The sequence below is a fragment of the Enhydra lutris genome, unplaced genomic scaffold (genome assembly GCF_002288905.1).
Source record: "Enhydra lutris kenyoni isolate GAN:26980312 unplaced genomic scaffold, ASM228890v2 scaffoldscaffold5, whole genome shotgun sequence".
Lineage (NCBI taxonomy): Eukaryota > Metazoa > Chordata > Mammalia > Carnivora > Mustelidae > Enhydra > Enhydra lutris.
Window position 1 is genome coordinate 51,243,061 of NW_019154089.1, and position 19,237 is coordinate 51,262,297.

Here is a 19,237-nt window from a genome sequence, read left to right on the forward strand (position 1 = left end):
GTGAAGGGGGCAGAAGGCAAGACCAAGTTCTTTGGTTGTAACCTTAATCTAATTTCCAGCTTTCTTGGGTGCTGAGCTCCTTCTGCCACCGGGCTCATAAGATTGTCTGCTAAGAATAGACAAATATAAAAGTGGAGATGGCCCTCACATCTATTATGTCACTATGTCTTCAGAAGTTCAATTTAAACATTTAATTATTTCCATTTCTATTTAATGCATTGGGTCAGTGCAACACTCCCCATTATCCTAGAGGCCTGGAAAAGTTAATGTACTTCATTTGCCATAAGAAAACAGCAACAGGAACTGGAGAGAATTGTCAACTAAAAAGTTGTATCAACTAATCAAAACACAATGAATATTTGCAATGTTGAAAGCATTCTATCAGGCATATTCCTTGAATTTGAGGGACTAAAAATCTTGTGAGGCCGTATGACAGATTAATCATGAAAGTTAGCCACAGTATGAGCAGCAGGAGGCTATCACCAGAGAGTGGAAACTACCAATGCCCTAGGAGTTCCACAGGAAGAATCCATGTGTGTTGGGAAGGCTGCACAGCAGTGGATGGAGAAGAGTTTGTGGGAAGGAGCGAGATGAAAAGTGTGAGCTTAGGTGAAAGGGAGAGAAAAGCAGAAATGTACAAGAGCTATTTAAGGACAGGTGGGGGATCAGTGGAAGAAAAAACTAAGACTCAGGATGCCTGGGTGGCTCAGTTGGTTAAGCGTTTGCCTTCAGCTCAGGTCATGATCCCAGTGTCCTGGGATGGAGTCCCAGATCGGGCTCCTTGCTCAGTGGGGAGCCTGCTTTTCCCTCCGCTTGTGTGCTCTCTCTCTCTCTGACAAAAAAAAAAATAAAATCCTCTAAAAAAAAAAGAAAAGAAAAAACAAAGACTTTATGCTGAAGACTATGAAGAAACAGAGAAAGACAGATTGAGACCATTTAGTGAAAGATTTTGAATGTCAGTCCAGTAAAATGGCAGGCTTCTGAGCAAAAGGGCCCAGTGCAACTGGAATTTAGCAAAGATTCATCTAGCCATTGATTGACCTCTGGTGGAAGGCTAGAAGACCGGGAGATGTGTTAGACATGTTGCTGCAGTGTTCACGCAGGGATCTGAGCAGACAGGGCCAGAAATGGAAAGGGAGGAGCAAGGCATAAAAACACTGCAAATTAGGAACATACAGAATTTGATAAACTGTTGGTAATGTGGATAGGATGGAGGGAGACATCAAAAATGGATAAATGAATTGAAAACATTAATATAAAACAAAATCCAAGTATGACCAAGAACATACATAAGGGACATAGCTACCCAATGGTGCTTCTTTGAGCAGCCAATGTTATTGTCATTTTACTTTCCCGAGTCTTACATTGTGATACATTTATGTTTCTTTGTGCACTTACGTCTCGAAAAGCCTCACTTTTCATACTTTGCTGTCTGACGTTTGCCAGGGGTTGTATGGATTGTATTTCCACTCCAGTCAGCCCACTTTTCTTCTTTTTCTGAAGAACAATGTACAACTGATACAAAAGTTTGGTTGCCGCCCCAGGCTTTTCCGTGATGATATTGTGGGCCACGTTCTGATCAAACTGCACACCCAGAAGGTGAAGCGTTGGCTCCAAGCGAGAAAAATTATTAAGTTTGGCATTTGAAACTCTAGGCATTAAAACAGTTTCCACAATTAGACACTGGCACTGAATTAGAGACAACAAATATCAGAGGCATCATCATGATCTAATATGAATTATTGCATATTCTTTTCAATATACCACCCCTCTCTAAAACCACTCAATCATGTAACTACATTGAGATATTCTACTTCCCTGAATTCCTCCCATTTATTTCTCTGGAATGATATATCTAAAGCTGATTTTGTACATTTTTCTGCTTAAAGGCATGCTAGAATTTTTACAAGAGGTCAAAACAAAAACAGATAACTAAGTGCTTTCTTCTACACGGAAAAACAACTATGGTTTTGAAAAATATTTTACTCAGAAGGAAAAACTGTAATTTAAATTTCCATATTGTTAAATGACATTATTACAGGAGTCTGAAAATAGCCCTAAATGTTGCACTGATGACTTTAACAGTGATCCTCCTATGCACCATCAGAAATATTTCATTAAATAATATTAGCTATGCAATCACACTAATTATATCATCTTCACTAAAATAGCATGGAGGACAAGGGGAGTTAGAGAGGAGAAGGGAGTTGAGGGAAATTGGAAGGGGAGGTGAACCATGAAAGACTATGGACTCTGAAAAACAATCTGAGGGTTTTGATGGGGCGGGGGGGGGGAGGTTGGGGGAACCAGGTGGTGGGTATTGGAGAGGGCACGGATTGCATGGAGCACTGGGTGTGGTGCAAAAACAATGAATACTGTTACGCTGAAAATAAATTTAAAAAAAATAATGTAAAAAAAATAAAAAAAATAAAGAGGTGTTGGTATGAAAGAAAAATTATATTACTACTTTAATCAGTAAAGACTTTCTAATTTTAAGTTAATGCTAAGTCACCTATGAACTTTAAATACGTTTATTAAACTTACAAAGATGAATAGGGTGCAGTCCCTGCCCTTGCGGAGTTCACAGCAGTGAAAACAGATGAGTAAACAAGAAGTGGTAAATTGAGGTCAGTGTTAGAATACAGGTCTCAGGGGCGCCTGGGTGACTCAGTTGGTTGAGCAACTGCCTTCCGCTCAGGTCATGATCCCGGACTTCTGGGATCGAGTCCCGCATCGGGCTCCAGCTCCTTGGGGAGTCTGCTTCTCCCTCTGACTTTCTCCTCTCTCATGCTCTCTCTCACTCATTCTCCCTCAAATAAATAAATAAAATGTTTAAAAAAAAAAAAAAAGGAATACAGGTCTCAGCGGGAGGAGTCAAGATGGCGGAGAAGTAGCAGGCTGAGACTACTTCAGGTAGCGGGAGATCAGCTAGATAGCTTAACTAAAGATTGCAAACACCTACAAATCCAACGGGAGATCGAAGAGAAGAACAGCAACTCTAGAAACAGAAAATCAACCACTTTCTGAAAGGTAGGACTGGCAGAGAAGTGAATCCAAAGTGACGGGAAGATAGACCACGGGGGGAGGGGCCGGCTCCCGGCAAGCGGCGGAGCAGCGGAGCACAAAATCAGGACTTTTAAAAGTCTGTTCCGCTGAGGGACATCACTCCAGAGGCTTAACCGGGGTGAAGCCCACACGGGGTCAGCGTGGCCTCAGGTCCCGCAGGGTCACAGAAGGATCGGGGGTGTCTGAGTGTCGCAGAGCTTACAGGTAATAGAACGGGGAAGCCGGCTACAGAGACAGAGCCAAGGAGTGAGCTCTAACCTCGGGGTTACCTTGAACCGGTCGCAGGCTCGGTCAGCTCGGAGCGCGGCCGGAGGCCAGGGTGACGGGAGTAATTGGGCGCTGTTCTCTGAGGGCGCACTGAGGAGTGGGACCCCGGGCTCTCGGCTCCTCCCGGCCGGAGACCGGGAGGCTGCAATCTTCATTCCCGTCCTCAGGAACTCTACGGAAAGTGCTCAGGGAACAAAAGCTCCCGAAAGCAAACCCGAGCGGATTACTCAGACCGCCGCGGTAAAGGGCGGTGCAACGCCGCCTGGGGCAAAGACACTTGAAAATCACTACAACAGGCCCCTCCCCCAGAAGATCAACAAGAAACCCAGCCAGGACCAAGTTCACCTACCAAGGAGTGCAGTTTCAATACCAAGGAGAGCAGCGGAATTCCAGAGGAGGAGAAAGCAAAGCACGGAACTCATGGCTTTCTCCCCATGATTCTTCAGCCTTGCAGTTAATTTAATTTTTAATTTTTCTTTTTCAATTTTTTTTCTTCTTCTGCTAAATTTTTTTTAACTTTTACCCTTTTCTTTTTTAACGTTTTTTAACTAGTTTATCTAATATATATATATATTTTTTTCTTTTTATATTTTTTCTTTATTGGTTTTCTTTTTTTAATTGTTTCTTTTTCTTTTTCTTTTTTTCTTTTTTTTTTCTTTCTGAACCTCTTTTTATCCCCTTTCTCCCCCCTCACGATTTGGGATCTCTTCTGATTTGGCTAAAGCATATTTTCCTGGGGTTGTTACCACCCTTTTAGTATTTTACTTGCTCCTTCATATACTCTTATCTGGACAAAATGACAAGGAGGAAAAATTCACCACAAAAAAAAGAACAAGAGGCAATACCAAAGGCTAGGGACCTAATCAATATAGACATTGGTAATATGTCAGATCTAGAGTTCAGAATGACGATTCTCAAGGTTCTAGCCGGGCTCGAAAAAGGCATGGAAGATATTAGAGAAACCCTCTCGGGAGATATAAAAGCCCTTTCTGGAGAAATAAAAGAACTAAAATCTAAACAAGTTGAAATCAAAAAAGCTATTAATGAGGTGCAATCAAAAATGGAGGCTCTCACTGCTAGGATAAATGAAGCAGAAGAAAGAATTAGCAATATAGAAGACCAAATGGCAGAGAATAAAGAAGCTGAGCAAAAGAGGGACAAACAGCTACTGGACCACGAGGGGAGAATTCGAGAGATAAGTGACACCATAAGATGAAACAACATTAGAATAATTGGGATTCCAGAAGAAGAGGAAACAGAGAGGGGAGCAGAAGGTATATTGGAGAGAATTATTGGAGAGAATTTCCCCAATATGGCAAAGGGAACAAGCATCAAAATCCAGGAGGTTCAGAGAACCCCCCTCAAAATCAATAAGAATAGGTCCACACCCTGTCACCTAATAGTAAAATTTACAAGTCTTAGTGACAAAGAGAACATCCTGAAAGCAGCCCAGGAAAAGAAGTCTGTAACGTACAATGGTAAAAATATTAGATTGGCAGAAGACTTATCCACAGAGACCTGGCAGGCCAGAAAGAGCTGGCATGATATATTCAGAGTACTAAACGAGAAAAACATGCAGCCACGAACACTATATCCAGCTAGGCTATCATTGAAAATAGGAGGAGAGATTAAAAGCTTCCAGGACAAACAAAAACTGAAAGAATTTGCAAACACCAAACCAGCTCTACAGGAAATATTGAAAGGGGTCCTCTAAGCAAAGAGAGACCCTAAAAGTAGTAGATCAGAAAGAAACAGAGACAATACACAATAACAGTCACCTTACAGACAATACAATGGCACTAAATTCATATCTCTCAATACTTACCCTGAATGTTAATGGGCTAAATGCCCCAATCAAAAGACACAGGGTATCAGAATGGATAAAAAAACAAAATCCATCTATATGTTGCCTACAAGAAACTCATCTTAAACCCGAAGACACCTCCAGATTTAAAATGAGGGGGTGGAAAAGAATTTACCATGCTAATGGACACCAGAAGAAAGCTGAGGTGGCAATCCTTATATCAGATCAATTAGATTTTAAGCTAAAGACTAATAAGAGATGAGGAAGGACACTATATCATACTCAAAGGAACTGTCCAACAAGAAGATCTAACAATTTTAAATATCTATGCCCCTAACGTGGGAGCAGCCAACTATATAAACCAATTAATAACAAAATCAAAGAAACACATCGACAATCATACAATAATAGTAGGGGACTTTAACACTCCCCTCACTGAAATGGACAGATCATCCAAGCAAAAGATCAACAAGGAAATAAAGGCCTTAAATGACACACTGGACCAGATGGACATCACAGATATATTCAGAACATTCCATCCCAAAGCAACAGAATACACATTCTTCTCTAGTGCACATGGAACATTCTCCAGAATAGATCACATTCTTGGTCCTAAATCAGGTCTCAACCGTTATCAAAAGATTGGAATCATTCCCTGCATATTTTCAGACCACAATGCTCTGAAGCTAGAACTCAATTACAAGAGGAAATTTGGAAAGAACCCAAATACATGGAGACTAAACAGCATCCTTCTAAAGAATGAATGGGTCAAGGAGGAAATTAAAGAAGAATTGAAAAAATTCATGGAAACAAATGATAATGAAAACACAACGGTTCAAAATCTGTGGGACACAACAAAGGCAGTCCTGAAAGGAAAATATATAGCAGTACAAGCCTTTCTCAAGAAACAAGAAAGGTCTCGGGTACACAACCTAACCCTACACCTAAAAGAGCTGGAGAAAGAACAAGAAAGAAACCCTAAACCCAGCAGGAGAAGAGAAATCATAAAGATCAGAGCAGAAATCAATGAAATAGAAACCAAAAAAACAATAGAACAAATCAACGAAACTAGGAGCTGGTTCTTTGAAAGAATTAATAAGATTGATAAACCCCTGGCCAGACTTATCAAAAAGAAAAGAGAAAGGACCCAAATAAATAAAATCACGAATGAAAGAGGAGAGATCACAACTAACACCAAAGAAATACAGACAATTATAAGAATATACTATGAGCAACTCTACGCCAACAAATTTGACAATCTGGAAGAAATGGATGCATTCCTAGAGACATAGACTACCACAACTGAACCAGGAAGAAATAGAAAGCCTGAACAGACCCATAACCAGTAAGGAGATTGAAACAGTCATCAAAAATCTCCAAACAAACAAAAGCCCAGGGCCAGATGGCTTCCCTGGGGAATTCTACCAAACATTTAAAGAAGAACTAATTCTTATTCTCCTGAAACTGTTCCAAAAAATAGAAATGGAAGGAAAACTTCCAAACTCATTTTATGAGGCCAGCATCACCTTGATCCCAAAACCAGACAAGGATCCCATCAAAAAAGAGAACTACAGACCAATATCCTTGATGAACACAGATGCAAAAATTCTCGCCAAAATACTAGCCAATAGGATCCAACAGTACATTAAAAGGATTATTCACCACGACCAAGTGGGATTTATTCCAGGGCTGCAAGGTTGGTTCAACATCCACAAATCAATCAATGTGATACAACACATTAATAAAAGAAAGAACAAGAATTATATGATACTCTCCATAGATGCTGAAAAAGCATTCAACAAAGTACAGCATTCTTTCTTGATCAAAACTCTTCAAAGTGTAGGGTTAGAAGGCACATACCTCAATATTATCAAAGCCATCTATGAAAAACCCACCGCAAATATCATTCTCAATGGAGAAAAACTGAAAGCTTTTCCGCTAAGGTCAGGAACAGGGCAGGGATATCCGTTATCACCACTGCTATTCAACATATTACTAGAAGTCCTAGCCTCAGCAATCAGACAACAAAAGGAAATTAAAGGCATCCAAATCGGCAAAGAGGAAGTCAAACTATCACTCTTTGCAGATGATATGATACTATATGTGGAAAACCCAAAAGACTCCACTCCAAAACTGCTAGAACTTGTACAGGAATTCAGTAAAGTGTCAGGATATAAAATCAATGCACAGAAATCAGTTGCATTTCTCTACATCAACAACAAGACAGAAGAAAGAGAAATTAAGGAGTCCATCCCATTTACAATTGCACCCAAAACTATAAGATACCTAGGAATAAACCTAACCAAAGAGACTAAGAGTCTATACACAGAAAACTATAAAGTACTCATGAAAGAAATTGAGGAAGACACAAAGAAATGGAAAAATGTTCCATGCTCCTGGATTAGAAGAATAAATATTGTGAAAAGGTCTATGCTACCTAAAGCAGTCTACATGTTTAATGCAATCTCTATCAAAGTACCACCCATTTTTTTCAAAAAAATGGAACAAATAATCCTAAAATTTATATGGAACCAGAAAAGACCTCGAATAGCCAAAGCAATATTGAAAAAGAAAGCCAAAGTTGGTGGCATCACAATTCCGGACTTCAAGCTCTATTACAAAGCTGTCATCATCAAGACAGCATGGTACTGGCATAAAAACAGACACATAGATCAATGGAACAGAATAGAGAGCCCAGAAATAAACCCTCAACTCTATGGTCAACTAATCTTCGACAAAGCAGGAAAGAATGTCCAATGGAAAAAAGACAGTCTCTTCAACAAATGGTGTTGGGAAAATTGGACAGCCACATGCAGAAAAATGAAATTGGATCATTTCCTTACACCACACACGAAAATAGACTCAAAATGGATGAAGGACCTCAATGTGAGAAAGGAATCCATCAAAATCCTTGAGGAGAACACAGGCAGCAACCTCTCTGACCTCAGCCGCAGCAACATCTTCCTAGGAACATCGCCAAAGGCAAGGGAAGCAAGGGCAAAAATGAACTATTGGGATTTTATCAAGATCAAAAGCTTTTGCACAGCAAAGGAAACAGTTAACAAAACCAAAAGACAACTGTCAGAATGGGAGAAGATATTTGCAAATGACATATCAGATAAAGGGCTAGTGTCCCAAATCTATAAAGAACTTAGCAAACTCAACACCCAAAGAACAAATAATCCAATCAAGAAATGGGCAGAAGACATGAACAGACATTTCTGCAAAGAAGACATCCAGATGGCCAACAGACACATGAAAAAGTGGTCCATATCACTTGGCATCAGGGAAATACAAATCCAAACCACAATGAGATACCACCTCACACCAGTCAGAATGGCTAAAATTAACAAGTCAGGAAATGACAGATGCTGGGGAGGATGCGGAGAAAGGGGAACCCTCCTACACTGTTGGTGGGAATGCAAGCTGGTGCAACCACTCTGGAAAACAGCATGGAGGTTCCTCAAAATGTTGAAAATAGAACTACCCTATGACCCAGCAATTGCACTGCTGGGTATTTACCCTAAAGATACAAACGTAGTGATCCAAAGGGGCACGTGCACCCGAATGTTTATAGCAGCAATGTCTACAATAGCCAAACTATGGAAAGAACCTAGATGTCCATCAACAGACGAATGGATAAAGAAGACGTGGTATATATACACAATGGAATACTATGCAGCCGTCAAAAGAAATGAAATCTTGCCATTTGCGATGACGTGGATGAAACTAGAGGGTATCATGCTTAGCGAAATAAGTCAATCGGAGAAAGACAACTATCATATGATCTCCCTGATATGAGGGAGAGGAGATGCAACATGGGGGGTTAAGGGGGTAGGAGAAGAGTAAATGAAACAAGATGGGGTTGGGACGGAGACAAACCATAAGTGACGCTTAATCTCACAAAACAAACTGAGGGTTGATGGGGGGAGGGGGTTTGGGAGGGGGGGTGGGGTTATGGACATTGGGGAGGGTATGTGCTATGGTGAGTGCTGTGAAGTGTGTAAACCTGGCGATTCACAGACCTGTACCCCTGGGGATAAAAATATATTATATGTTTATAAAAAAAAAATTAAAAAAAAAAAGAATACAGGTCTCAAATAATCTAGGGCTGTTAATAAGCCATGAATCCAGTGACAGAAGGATAATGTTGGGGGCATTTTCAATTCCTGTGCCTTTCCATGTTCCAACTAGAAGCAAATACCAATTTTAACCACTGGCCTATGTCCTCCTTTCTTTAACTTCCTAACATTCAGTCACATTCTTTCATGGAAAAAAATATACTGAATATACTAATATATAAGTGAAAGTCCTACCCTTCCCCCTCCAAAAAAAAAAACCAAAACAAAAAAAAAAGATACCTTAGAAAAGAGGGGTTGGGCACATATTGGGTAGAATTCCTGATAATAGGGTTAGTCATTCAGTAACTTCATTTTGGACTATAAAATTATTTGGGGATGATACAATGATCTTCATGACCTCAGTTAAGTTTTTAGAAGTTTATAGAGATTGCTTCACACTTAAAATTTATATACTGTTGCTAGTATCCTGTTTCTCCAGAGGTTACTGTTTTTGTTTTTTGTTTTATATCACAGATACCACTGATAATCTGATGAGAGCCATGGCACCTATTCCACAGGAAAGAAAACACATACTCGGGCACAGACACGAAATGTGTATGCCTTTTCAGATGTTAGTGAACCTCCTAAAATGTAGCCTAAAAGTGCCCATTCACTGCAAATTAAAAAACCCATGGTGCAAAAGGAGGTGGGCCTGAGGGACTCTATGAATGATTTCTAAATATAAATGAGGAGTCAATATCATGGGAAGGCCAATGTCAACAAAAACAGTGATGCAACAACTTAAATTCCTCTTCCAGGTATATGGTGTCATTTACTGTCCTATTTCCTCTGTTTACTATTACTGTTTTAACAGAAATATTTGGTAATGTGTACCTGGCATATCAAACTGTATCAATAAGCTTTGAATAAAATATTTTAAATTAATAAAAAAGAAGCAAGTCACAGAGGTCATGAGAAGAAATAATGAATGCTACAGGAAATCTCACAACAAGAGTAAACATTTTTTTAGGTCTTCTTATGTCCAGGTTTGCAGTTTGTTCCTCCACAAGTAACTTTAAAGTTTGACGTAACACACACCTGCCTAAAATGAGGCAGGTGAAGCAGACCATGTTTGAAAAGTATGACTCTAAAAGGCCAGTGAGATCCATGACTTGTGCTTGCCTTCCCTGGACAGATCGCTGACACCCAGTCTCACTCTGCCATCACAGTTACTCTTCCACGCCCTCCCTATCCTCAAAGTCCCATGTCTTGTCCACCACACATATTTGGACAGATTTTTGGACAGAGAGGCACTCATCAGAGCTTTGTCCTGGGTCATAATCTAGGGCTACAGAGATGAGGGGCATCAAAATTCTGGGGGGAAAATCCAAAAGCAAACACTATCCATTTCCAGATGTTATCAGAACCGAGCCCGGCACCCAGTAAGAATGGAGAATGTAGGGCTGTATCCCATAACCATAAGACCAAAAGCTGAGCCAAAATCAAGAGCCAGATGCATAATCTTAAGTATCTGATACTTATAGTTCTTATTTGCCCAGAGATTACCTATCTTCTCTCCTCCTTGTCACCTGATGAGGGAACACATCTTACAAGGTAAGTAGAAGCTGTTCCCCCAGGAATATCCATGCTCCTTTACTTTTTATTATTTTATCCTATTAATCTCTAAGGCAAATAGTTTCAGTTACAAGCAACACTTATATTTTAGACTAAAAAACTAAAAATATTTGACAAAATCCCCAAATCATGATCCCTAGCATTACATATCTGCCTAAAAAATAGGTTTGACAAAGAAGGATCCTTTTCCCCACAAAGTACACTTTTACAAAAGTCATATCCATGGATATACTGATCCGTCTTTAAAAAACCGTGTGCCCTGGGAAAAATAGTATGTTGTTCCAAGAATTCAAGCTGGATGGAATTTGTTTGTCAGAACAAGTAGGTCCCTCTTCTCACATTAAAGAATGCAGTAATTCTCAGTGGCATAAAGTTAGTTCTTTGCAGTGGGTGAAAAGCAGGGCTGTTACACATGATGCTATTCAGGGCACACCCCTGTCCAAAGGTGGGGCAATGGTGTGCATCTACCTTGTGCTTAGCTTGTCATGTCTTGTCCCTGATGCGAGGCTATTTCATACAAAAAGGGGTTCCTCTCCTTAGCACAAAGGCCTCTCTGTTCACTGAGACCTGTGTCTTCACAGTTGTGTCCAGCCAGATGAGGCCCCTTTTTCCATTTAACACAAAGGGCCTCTATGGCCCTACTGACATCAGTTTAGTCTACCTGAAATACTACATACATCATCTGGTCAGAATGGTGCTTTTAAGTTTTCTAAACAGGTATACTTTCTGACATCATTCATTTTTTCAATGAGAAACATAATTGTGTGCAGCTGGGACAATGCTTGAACCACAGGGAATACACACACAGAAACATACTCCACAACTTTCAAGAACTGTAATTTAAAACAACAGTGAGCTATCACTATACTCCTATCAGAATGGCCAGAATCCAAAACACTGACAACGCTAAAATGCTGGTGAGGATGTGAAGTCACAAGAACTCTCATTCATTCATTGCTGGGAGGAATGCTAAAGGGTATAGCCACTTTGGGAAACAGTTCATTGGTTTCCTCCAAAACTAAACATACTTTTACCATCTGATCCAGTAATTGTGCCCCTGTTTATTTACCCAAAGGAGTTGAAATTTTATGTCCACATAAAACCCGCACATGGATGTTTACAGCAGCTTTATTTATGATTGCTAAAACTTGGAAGCAACCAAGATGTCCTTCAGCAGATGAATGGATAAATCAACTGTGGCCCATGCAGACAATGAAAAACTATTCAGTGCTAAAAAGAAATGAGCTACCAAGCCATGAGAAGATATGGAAGAAATTTAAATGCATATTTCTAAGTGAAAGAAGCCATAAGTTCCAACCATATGACATTCTGTAAGAGGCAAAACTATAAAGATAGTAAAAAAAAAAAAATCAGTAGTTGCCAGGGTTGAGGTAAGGGAGGATGACTGATAGAGCATAGAGGATTTAGGGCAGCGCAAATACTACGTATGGATACTATAATGGTAGATACAAGTCATTCTACATTTGTCCAAACCCATAGAATGTACAACCCCAAGAATGAACCCAAATGTAAACTATTTACTTTGAGTGAACACGTATCATTATAGGTTCATCAGCAGTAACAAATTCACCCTCTGGTTGGGGAGTGGATACTAAGGAGGCTATGAATGTGTCAGAGGAGGGAGTTAATAGGGCATCTCTGTCCCTTATCAATTTTTCTATCACTCTGAAACTGCTTTAAAAAGTAAAATTTAAGGGCGCCTGGGTGGTTCCGTTGGTTAAGCGACTGCCTTCAGCTCGGGTCATGATCCCTGGGTCCTGGGATCAAGTCCCACATCCGGCTCCCTACTCAGCAGAGAGCCCGCTTTTCCCGCTCACTCTCTCTCTGCCTACTTGTGCTCTCAATCTATCTCATTCTCTCTCTCTCAAATAAATAAATAAAATATTTTAAAAAATAAAAAGTAAAATTTAAAAGAAAATACGAAAGGGTTGTATAACATTTCACCAGTGAAGCAAAACAAATGACTGATAAGCACATGAAAAGAGGCTCACCATCATTACTCATTAGGGAAATGCAAATCAAAATCACAAAGAGATACTGCTTAATACTGACTAGACAACTATAATCAAAAAGACCCTAACAAGCATTGATGAACATGTGGAAAAACCAAAACCTTCATATGTTACTAGCGTAACTGTAAATGATAAAAGGCACTTTGCAAAGCAATTTGGTTTACAAAATTGTAAACATAGATCATGTAACCCAACTATTTCACTCCTAGGTGAATTTCACACCCAAGAGGAATGAAAACATTTCCATGTGAAAATGCAATGGTCATAACAGCGCTGTTCAGAATAACTGATGACTCGTATCCACCAATTAATGAATTAATAAATGAAATGTGATATATCCAATTGAAATTATTCATCAAATAAATAGGAATTAAGAAGTACTGATACAAGCTACAACATGGATAAACCTTAAAAACAGTATCCTAAGTGGAAGGAGCCAATCACAAAATACGCATATTATATGATCCCACTAATGTGAAATGCGTAAAGTAGGCAAATCCGCAGAGACAGAAAATAGATAAGTGGGTACCAGGGGCCAGGTGGTTAGTGGTCATGGTTGTGAATACACTAAATATGTAAATATGCTTAAAACCACTGAATTATATGCTTTAAACTGGTAAATCACCATCTGTGAATTAGATCTCAACATAGTTGCTACAAACCAAAAATATTACAGGGTTTTGTCTTGTTATGTTTTGTATTTTGCCACGATACTGTAAGTTGCTTCATTTCTCTTAAAAGAAAGAAGAACCAATTAACAAAATTGTAGCTCACTATCCCTTAACTTTGGAAGCTAAACCCATTCAAATGCCAAAGGAATTGACCCTTTTTAGGAAAGAATTTATCTCACAAACCTGCTTTCTGAAAATTCCGAAAAATCACCCTGAAGTTCAAACTTGTACAGAATTTCTCCAATTAGATAACCATTGGAAAAAGCCTTTGCAAATGACTTGGGACCTAAATTTTGAAACATAAAGATAAAGAAGTAAATTATAGTGTTCTATATAAAGCACAATTATTTTCATTATATATGCATAGAGCGAAACTCCATAACTTAACTTGAACTCAAAATGCCATGAAAATACTTCTAGAAACATCTTTTAATAATCAAATAAAAAGACTGAAGTTTGACAGATAATATGTTCTAAAGATTCTTAAATATATAAATCGATACTTGAAGATATATGAAATTTTGAAAGAAACACAACTTTTGACCAAATTAAACAAAATACAACCCAATAAAATCCTAAACAACCTGAGATCTAAAGTCAAGCCTTCAATTTATTTTACAAAATTATGCTCTAATACGTTAGTTATCAGTACAATCTAGGGATGTTGATAGCATATTCTAGCCAAATGAGATGCAATCTAACTTTAGTATACTTTAAGACTAAATTTTAACATTTTTACAACAGAAATTTTACAAAAACCATCTATCTGCACTCTCTCAAACAAACAAAAAAAATTACTGAACATAATCAGGCTTTCCCTTGGTAGTTCCAGGGGTTACTCTATTCTAGTTGTCTCGAGCAATGACAGATAACCCAGAGGAAAACAGTTTGGAGCCAGGGACATCTGCGTTGGAATCGTGACTCTGCCCCTTACTAGCTGTGCGACCTCTGGCAAGCTGCGTAACCTCCCTGAGTTCCTGTCTCTTCATCTCTACAACAGAGATAACCATATCTGTAACTCTCCTGAGGAGCCATTTTAAAGATTAGAGGTAATGTATGAGAATTGCTTGGTACCATACCTGCTACAGAACAAGCACATAATGGTAGGTGCAGAAAAAAATGTGTTAATAAAATTTGCTTTTTAAAAAATGTCCTTAGTGGTGGGTCACTTGCATTTTTCTTAAAAAGCGAAGGATATTGGGTTATTTATTATTCAAGGATCATATGCAAAGTTGATACAAAAAAATAAATTATGCTATCATAGGACAAAGCTATCATCTCTCAAATGATTCTAAAACCTCCCAAAACCTTCAACATGTTTCTGTCAGGGTCCTTTAGGCAATAGCTGTCCAAACACTATATATCACTGAGGTATTGCAAGCTCTTTTATACCAGATTATCCACTTTCATCTATTTTACCAGTAATAAAGTGGCTAATTGATTATGAAGAAATAACGTTTCTTTATGATCTGTAGAGATGGTACTTGGTGTGTGGTTGCCTGCAGTGGGGGGTGGTGGGCAGTGGTGTTGGTGAGTCACTCCACAAGGCCACTGCCCAGAGGCCTTACTTGGCATTCCACATATTCTCATAAGAATATTCTTGCATATCTGATACCAGCCCACAATTTTGCCCAAAGCTCTCCTAATATTTGTTCTCAAAATATTTTATACTCCTAATAATACTGCAATTCTCAGGTTGAATCAATACATAATAAAGTAATTAAAAAGGATGTCAACTACACCATTGACTCTATCTACTTAGGATGAACTCCAGAACCATTCAGCATCAGAATCTACTGACTGTGTTTCTTGACATCAGATAGTAGTAGTATCTGAAGCCACTGAAATCCAAATGGCTCCTTCCATGTCCAAAGGGCAGAGGTGTGCTATCTCCTCCACCTGAGTCATTGTTCCTTCCTCTTTTCCTCAAAGACCAGACACTATTGGCCACCGGTGCTGTCCTGGTCTTGGTGGCCTTTACTGTCCTTACTGTGACACCTGGGCTGCTCTCCACTGTGTCTTGTACTTCTTCTGTCATTGCTTCCTTCTTTCTGGGTTGTTTTTTTTTCCCCATTTCCTATTCTCTAGACCACCTTTATTTTCCTCTCAGCTTTCTGAGGAGCCATTTGACATACTATGGGTATTGTCAGACTATGGGTATCTATTCACAGTCTAAAGACTATTGCTTTGCATTCAGAAGCTGTTGGTCTGCCACCTTCATGTAGTCCACTCCTCCTCCCCCTCCCTCTGGATTTTGCACTATGTCTGCTCTTCTTTGAATGCCTGAAGTCTAGCCCATGAATAACAAGGGAATATCTGTATCCCATTCTGTCACCCACTATGTAGTAGGCAAAGGGCCTTTAGTAAATGGTTTGCTACACAAAGGTCAAAGAAAAATAAAATAATAATCCACTTCCTTTGAAATGCAGGATGTATTAATAAGGCAATTCTGATATGAGTAAAATAGAGGCATTTGTGGCTATAAAGGTCAAAGAACAGAAAACAGTTATTATCTCATTGTCAAATAGTTTCCTACAGAGGGGGAGGAGTCAAGATGGCAGAGAAGTAACAGGCTGAGATGGAATCAGGTAGCAGGAGATCAGCTAGATAGCTTATAAAACCATTCTGAACACCTACAAATCTAACAGGAGATCGAAGAGAAGAGCAACAATTCTAGAAACAGAAAATCGACCACTTTCTGAAAGGTAGGACCAGCGAAGAAGTGAATCCAAAGCGATGGGAAGATAGACAGCAGTGGGAGGGGCCAGCTCCTGGCAAGCGGCGGAACAATGGAGCACAAAATCAGGACTTTTAAAAGTCTGTTGGGGCACCTGGGTGGCTCAGTGGGTTAGAGCCTCTGCCTTTGGCTCGGGTCATGGTCCCAGGGTTCTGGGATCGAGCCCCGCGTCGGGCTCTCTGCTCAGCAGGGAGCCTGCTTCCTCCTCTCTCTCTGCCTGCCTTTCTGCCTACTTGTGATATCTGTCTGTCAAATAAATAAATAAAATATTAAAAAAAAAAGTCTGTTTCACTGAGGGACACCGCTCCAGAAGCTAAACTGGGATGAAGCCCACACGGGGTCAGCGTGGCCCCAGTTCCCAGAAGGGTCACAGAAGGTCACAGAAGGATCGGGGGTATCTGAGTGTTGCAGAGCTCTCAGGTATTAGAGTGGGAAATCTGGCTACAGAGACAGAGCTGAGGAGTGAGCTCTCATCTTGGGGTTACCTTGAACTGTAACCCATGGCACACGCCACTGCTCTGTGAGTGTGGTCCCCACAATATCCGGGGAGACCGCCCCAGATGAGCTCAGGGATCTAAGGGGTTCAGAGAGTCCAGGTGGAGCTGTGTGCTAGAGACAGAGATGCTTGGTCACAGGCTGGGTGAGCTCAGAGCACAGCCGGTGGCCAGGGAGACGGGAGTGATTGAGCGCTTTTCTCTGAGGGCAGACTGAGGAGTGGGACCCTGAGCTCTTGGCTCCTCCAGGCCGGAGATTAGGAGGCCGCAATTTTCATTCCCGTCCTCTGGAACTCTACGGAAAGCGTTCAGGGAACAAAAGCTCCTGAAAGTGGAACCTGAGCGGATTACTTAGCCCGTCCCCTGGTAAGGGCGGTGCAATTCCGCCTTGGGCAAAGATACTTGAGAATCACTACAACAGGCCCCTCTCCCAGAAGATCAACAAGAAATCCAGCCAAGACCAAGTTCACTTACCAAGGAGAACAGTGGAATTTCAGACGAGGAGAAAGCAAAGCATGGAATTCATGGCTTTCTCCCCATGATTCTTTAGTCTTGCAGTTAATTAATTTTTTAAATTTTATTTTCTTTCATCTGCTAAATTTTTTAACTTTTACCCTTTCCTCTTTTAACGTTTTTTAACTAGTTTATCTTAAAAATATCTTTCATAAAAAAAATAATCTTTTTTGCACCTTCATTATGATAGTCATACTTTATCCTTCATTGTAACTAACTTTATTTTTTGTATACACATAGGGTTTTTTCTTCTAAAAAATGTGGGGTACAACTTCTTCTAATAGATCAAAATATACCCTAAATCTAGCTCTGGGCTTGTTCTAGTCTCCAGCCTGAGCAAATTCTCTCCACTTTCTTTTTCTTTATTTTCCCAAACAACTTACTTTATCAACTCCTTTTTTAGAAATTAAAATATTTTTTCATCTTTATAGGCATATTCTATCCATTCATTGTGTTTACCATTATATATGTTTTTCATTCTTTAAAATTTTGGGAGGTAGTTTCTTCTAGGAAACCAAAATACTCCCAAAATTAAGTGGGTGACCCTGTTCTAGCCACCAGTCTAATTTATATATACGTGTGTGTATTTTATTGTTGTTGTTGTTGTTGTTTGTTTGATTGTTTTCTTTTTCTAATTTTTTTTTCTGAACTTCTTTTTAACGCCTCCCCTCACCCCACAATTTGGAGTCTTTTCTGATTTGGTTAAAGTGCATTTTCCTGGGGTCTTTGCCACCCTTTTAGTATTTTATTTGCTCCTTCATATGTTCTTACCTGGACAAAATGACAAGGCGGAAAAACTCACCACAAAAAAAAGAACAAGAGGCAGTACCAAAGGCTAGGGACCTAATCAATATGGACATTGGTAATATGTCAGATATAGAGTTCAGAATGTCGATTCTCAAGGTTCTAACTGGGCTCGAAAAAGGCATGGAAGATATTAGAGAAATCCTCTCCAGAGAGAATAAAGCCCTTTCTGGAGAAATAAAAGAACTAAAATCTAAACAAGTTGAAATAAAAAAAGCTATTAATGAGGTGCAATAAAAAATGGAGGCTCTTACTGCTAGGATAAATAAGGCAGAAGAAAGTATTAGTGATATAGAAGACCAAATGACAGAGAATAAAGAAGCTGAGCAAAAGAGAGACAAACAAATACTGGACCACAAGGGGAGAATTCGAGAGATAAGTGACACCATAAGATGAAACAACATTAGAATAATTGGGAATCCAGAAGAAGAAGAAAGAGAGAGGGGAGCAGAAGGTATATTGGAGAGAATTATTGGAAAGAATTTCCCTAATATGGCAAAGGGAACAAGCATCAAAATCCAGGAGGTTCAGAGAACCCCCCTCAAAATCAATAAGAATAGGTCCACACCCCGTCACCTAATAGTAAAATTTACAACTCTTAGCGACAAAGAGAAAATCCTGAAAACAGCCCAGGAAAAGAAGCCCATAACATACAATGGTAAAAATATTATATTGGCAGCAGACTTATCCACAGAGACCTGGCAGGCCAGAAAGAACTGGCATGATATAGTCAGAGCACTAAACGAGAAAAACATGCAGCCAAGAATACTATAACCAGCTAGGCTATCACTGAAAATAGAAGGAGGGATAAAAAGCTTCCAGGACAAACAAAAACTGAAGGAATTTGCAAACACCAAGCCAGCTCTACAGGAAATATTGAAAGGGGTCCTCTAAGCAAAGAGAGACCCTAAAAGTAGTAGATCAGGAAGGAACATAGATAATATACAGTAACAGTCACCATACAGGCAATACAATGGCACTAAATTTGTATCTCTCAATAGTTACCCTGAATGTAAATGGGCTACATGCCCCAATCAAGACACAGGGTATCAGAATGGATAAAATAAAACAAAACCCATCAATATGCTGCCTATAAGAAACTCATTTTAGAGCCAAAGACACCTCCAGATTTAAAGTGAGGGGGTGAAAAAC

The 19,237-nt window shown here is 39.6% G+C and overlaps 1 protein-coding gene across 1 annotated transcript in view; it reads right to left on the reverse strand.

The window, feature by feature from the left end:
• The window catches only part of LOC111141169 (sperm flagellar 2), a 178,375-nt gene that overhangs the window by 146,330 nt on the left and 12,808 nt on the right, over positions 1-19,237 (reverse strand). The window contains exons 2-3 of the mRNA XM_022493539.1: positions 13,721-13,823; positions 1,399-1,651 (exon numbers count right to left, since the gene is read on the reverse strand). Of these exons, the coding sequence (XP_022349247.1) occupies positions 1,399-1,651; positions 13,721-13,823 (356 nt within the window). The remainder of the gene's footprint in view (positions 1-1,398; positions 1,652-13,720; positions 13,824-19,237) is intronic.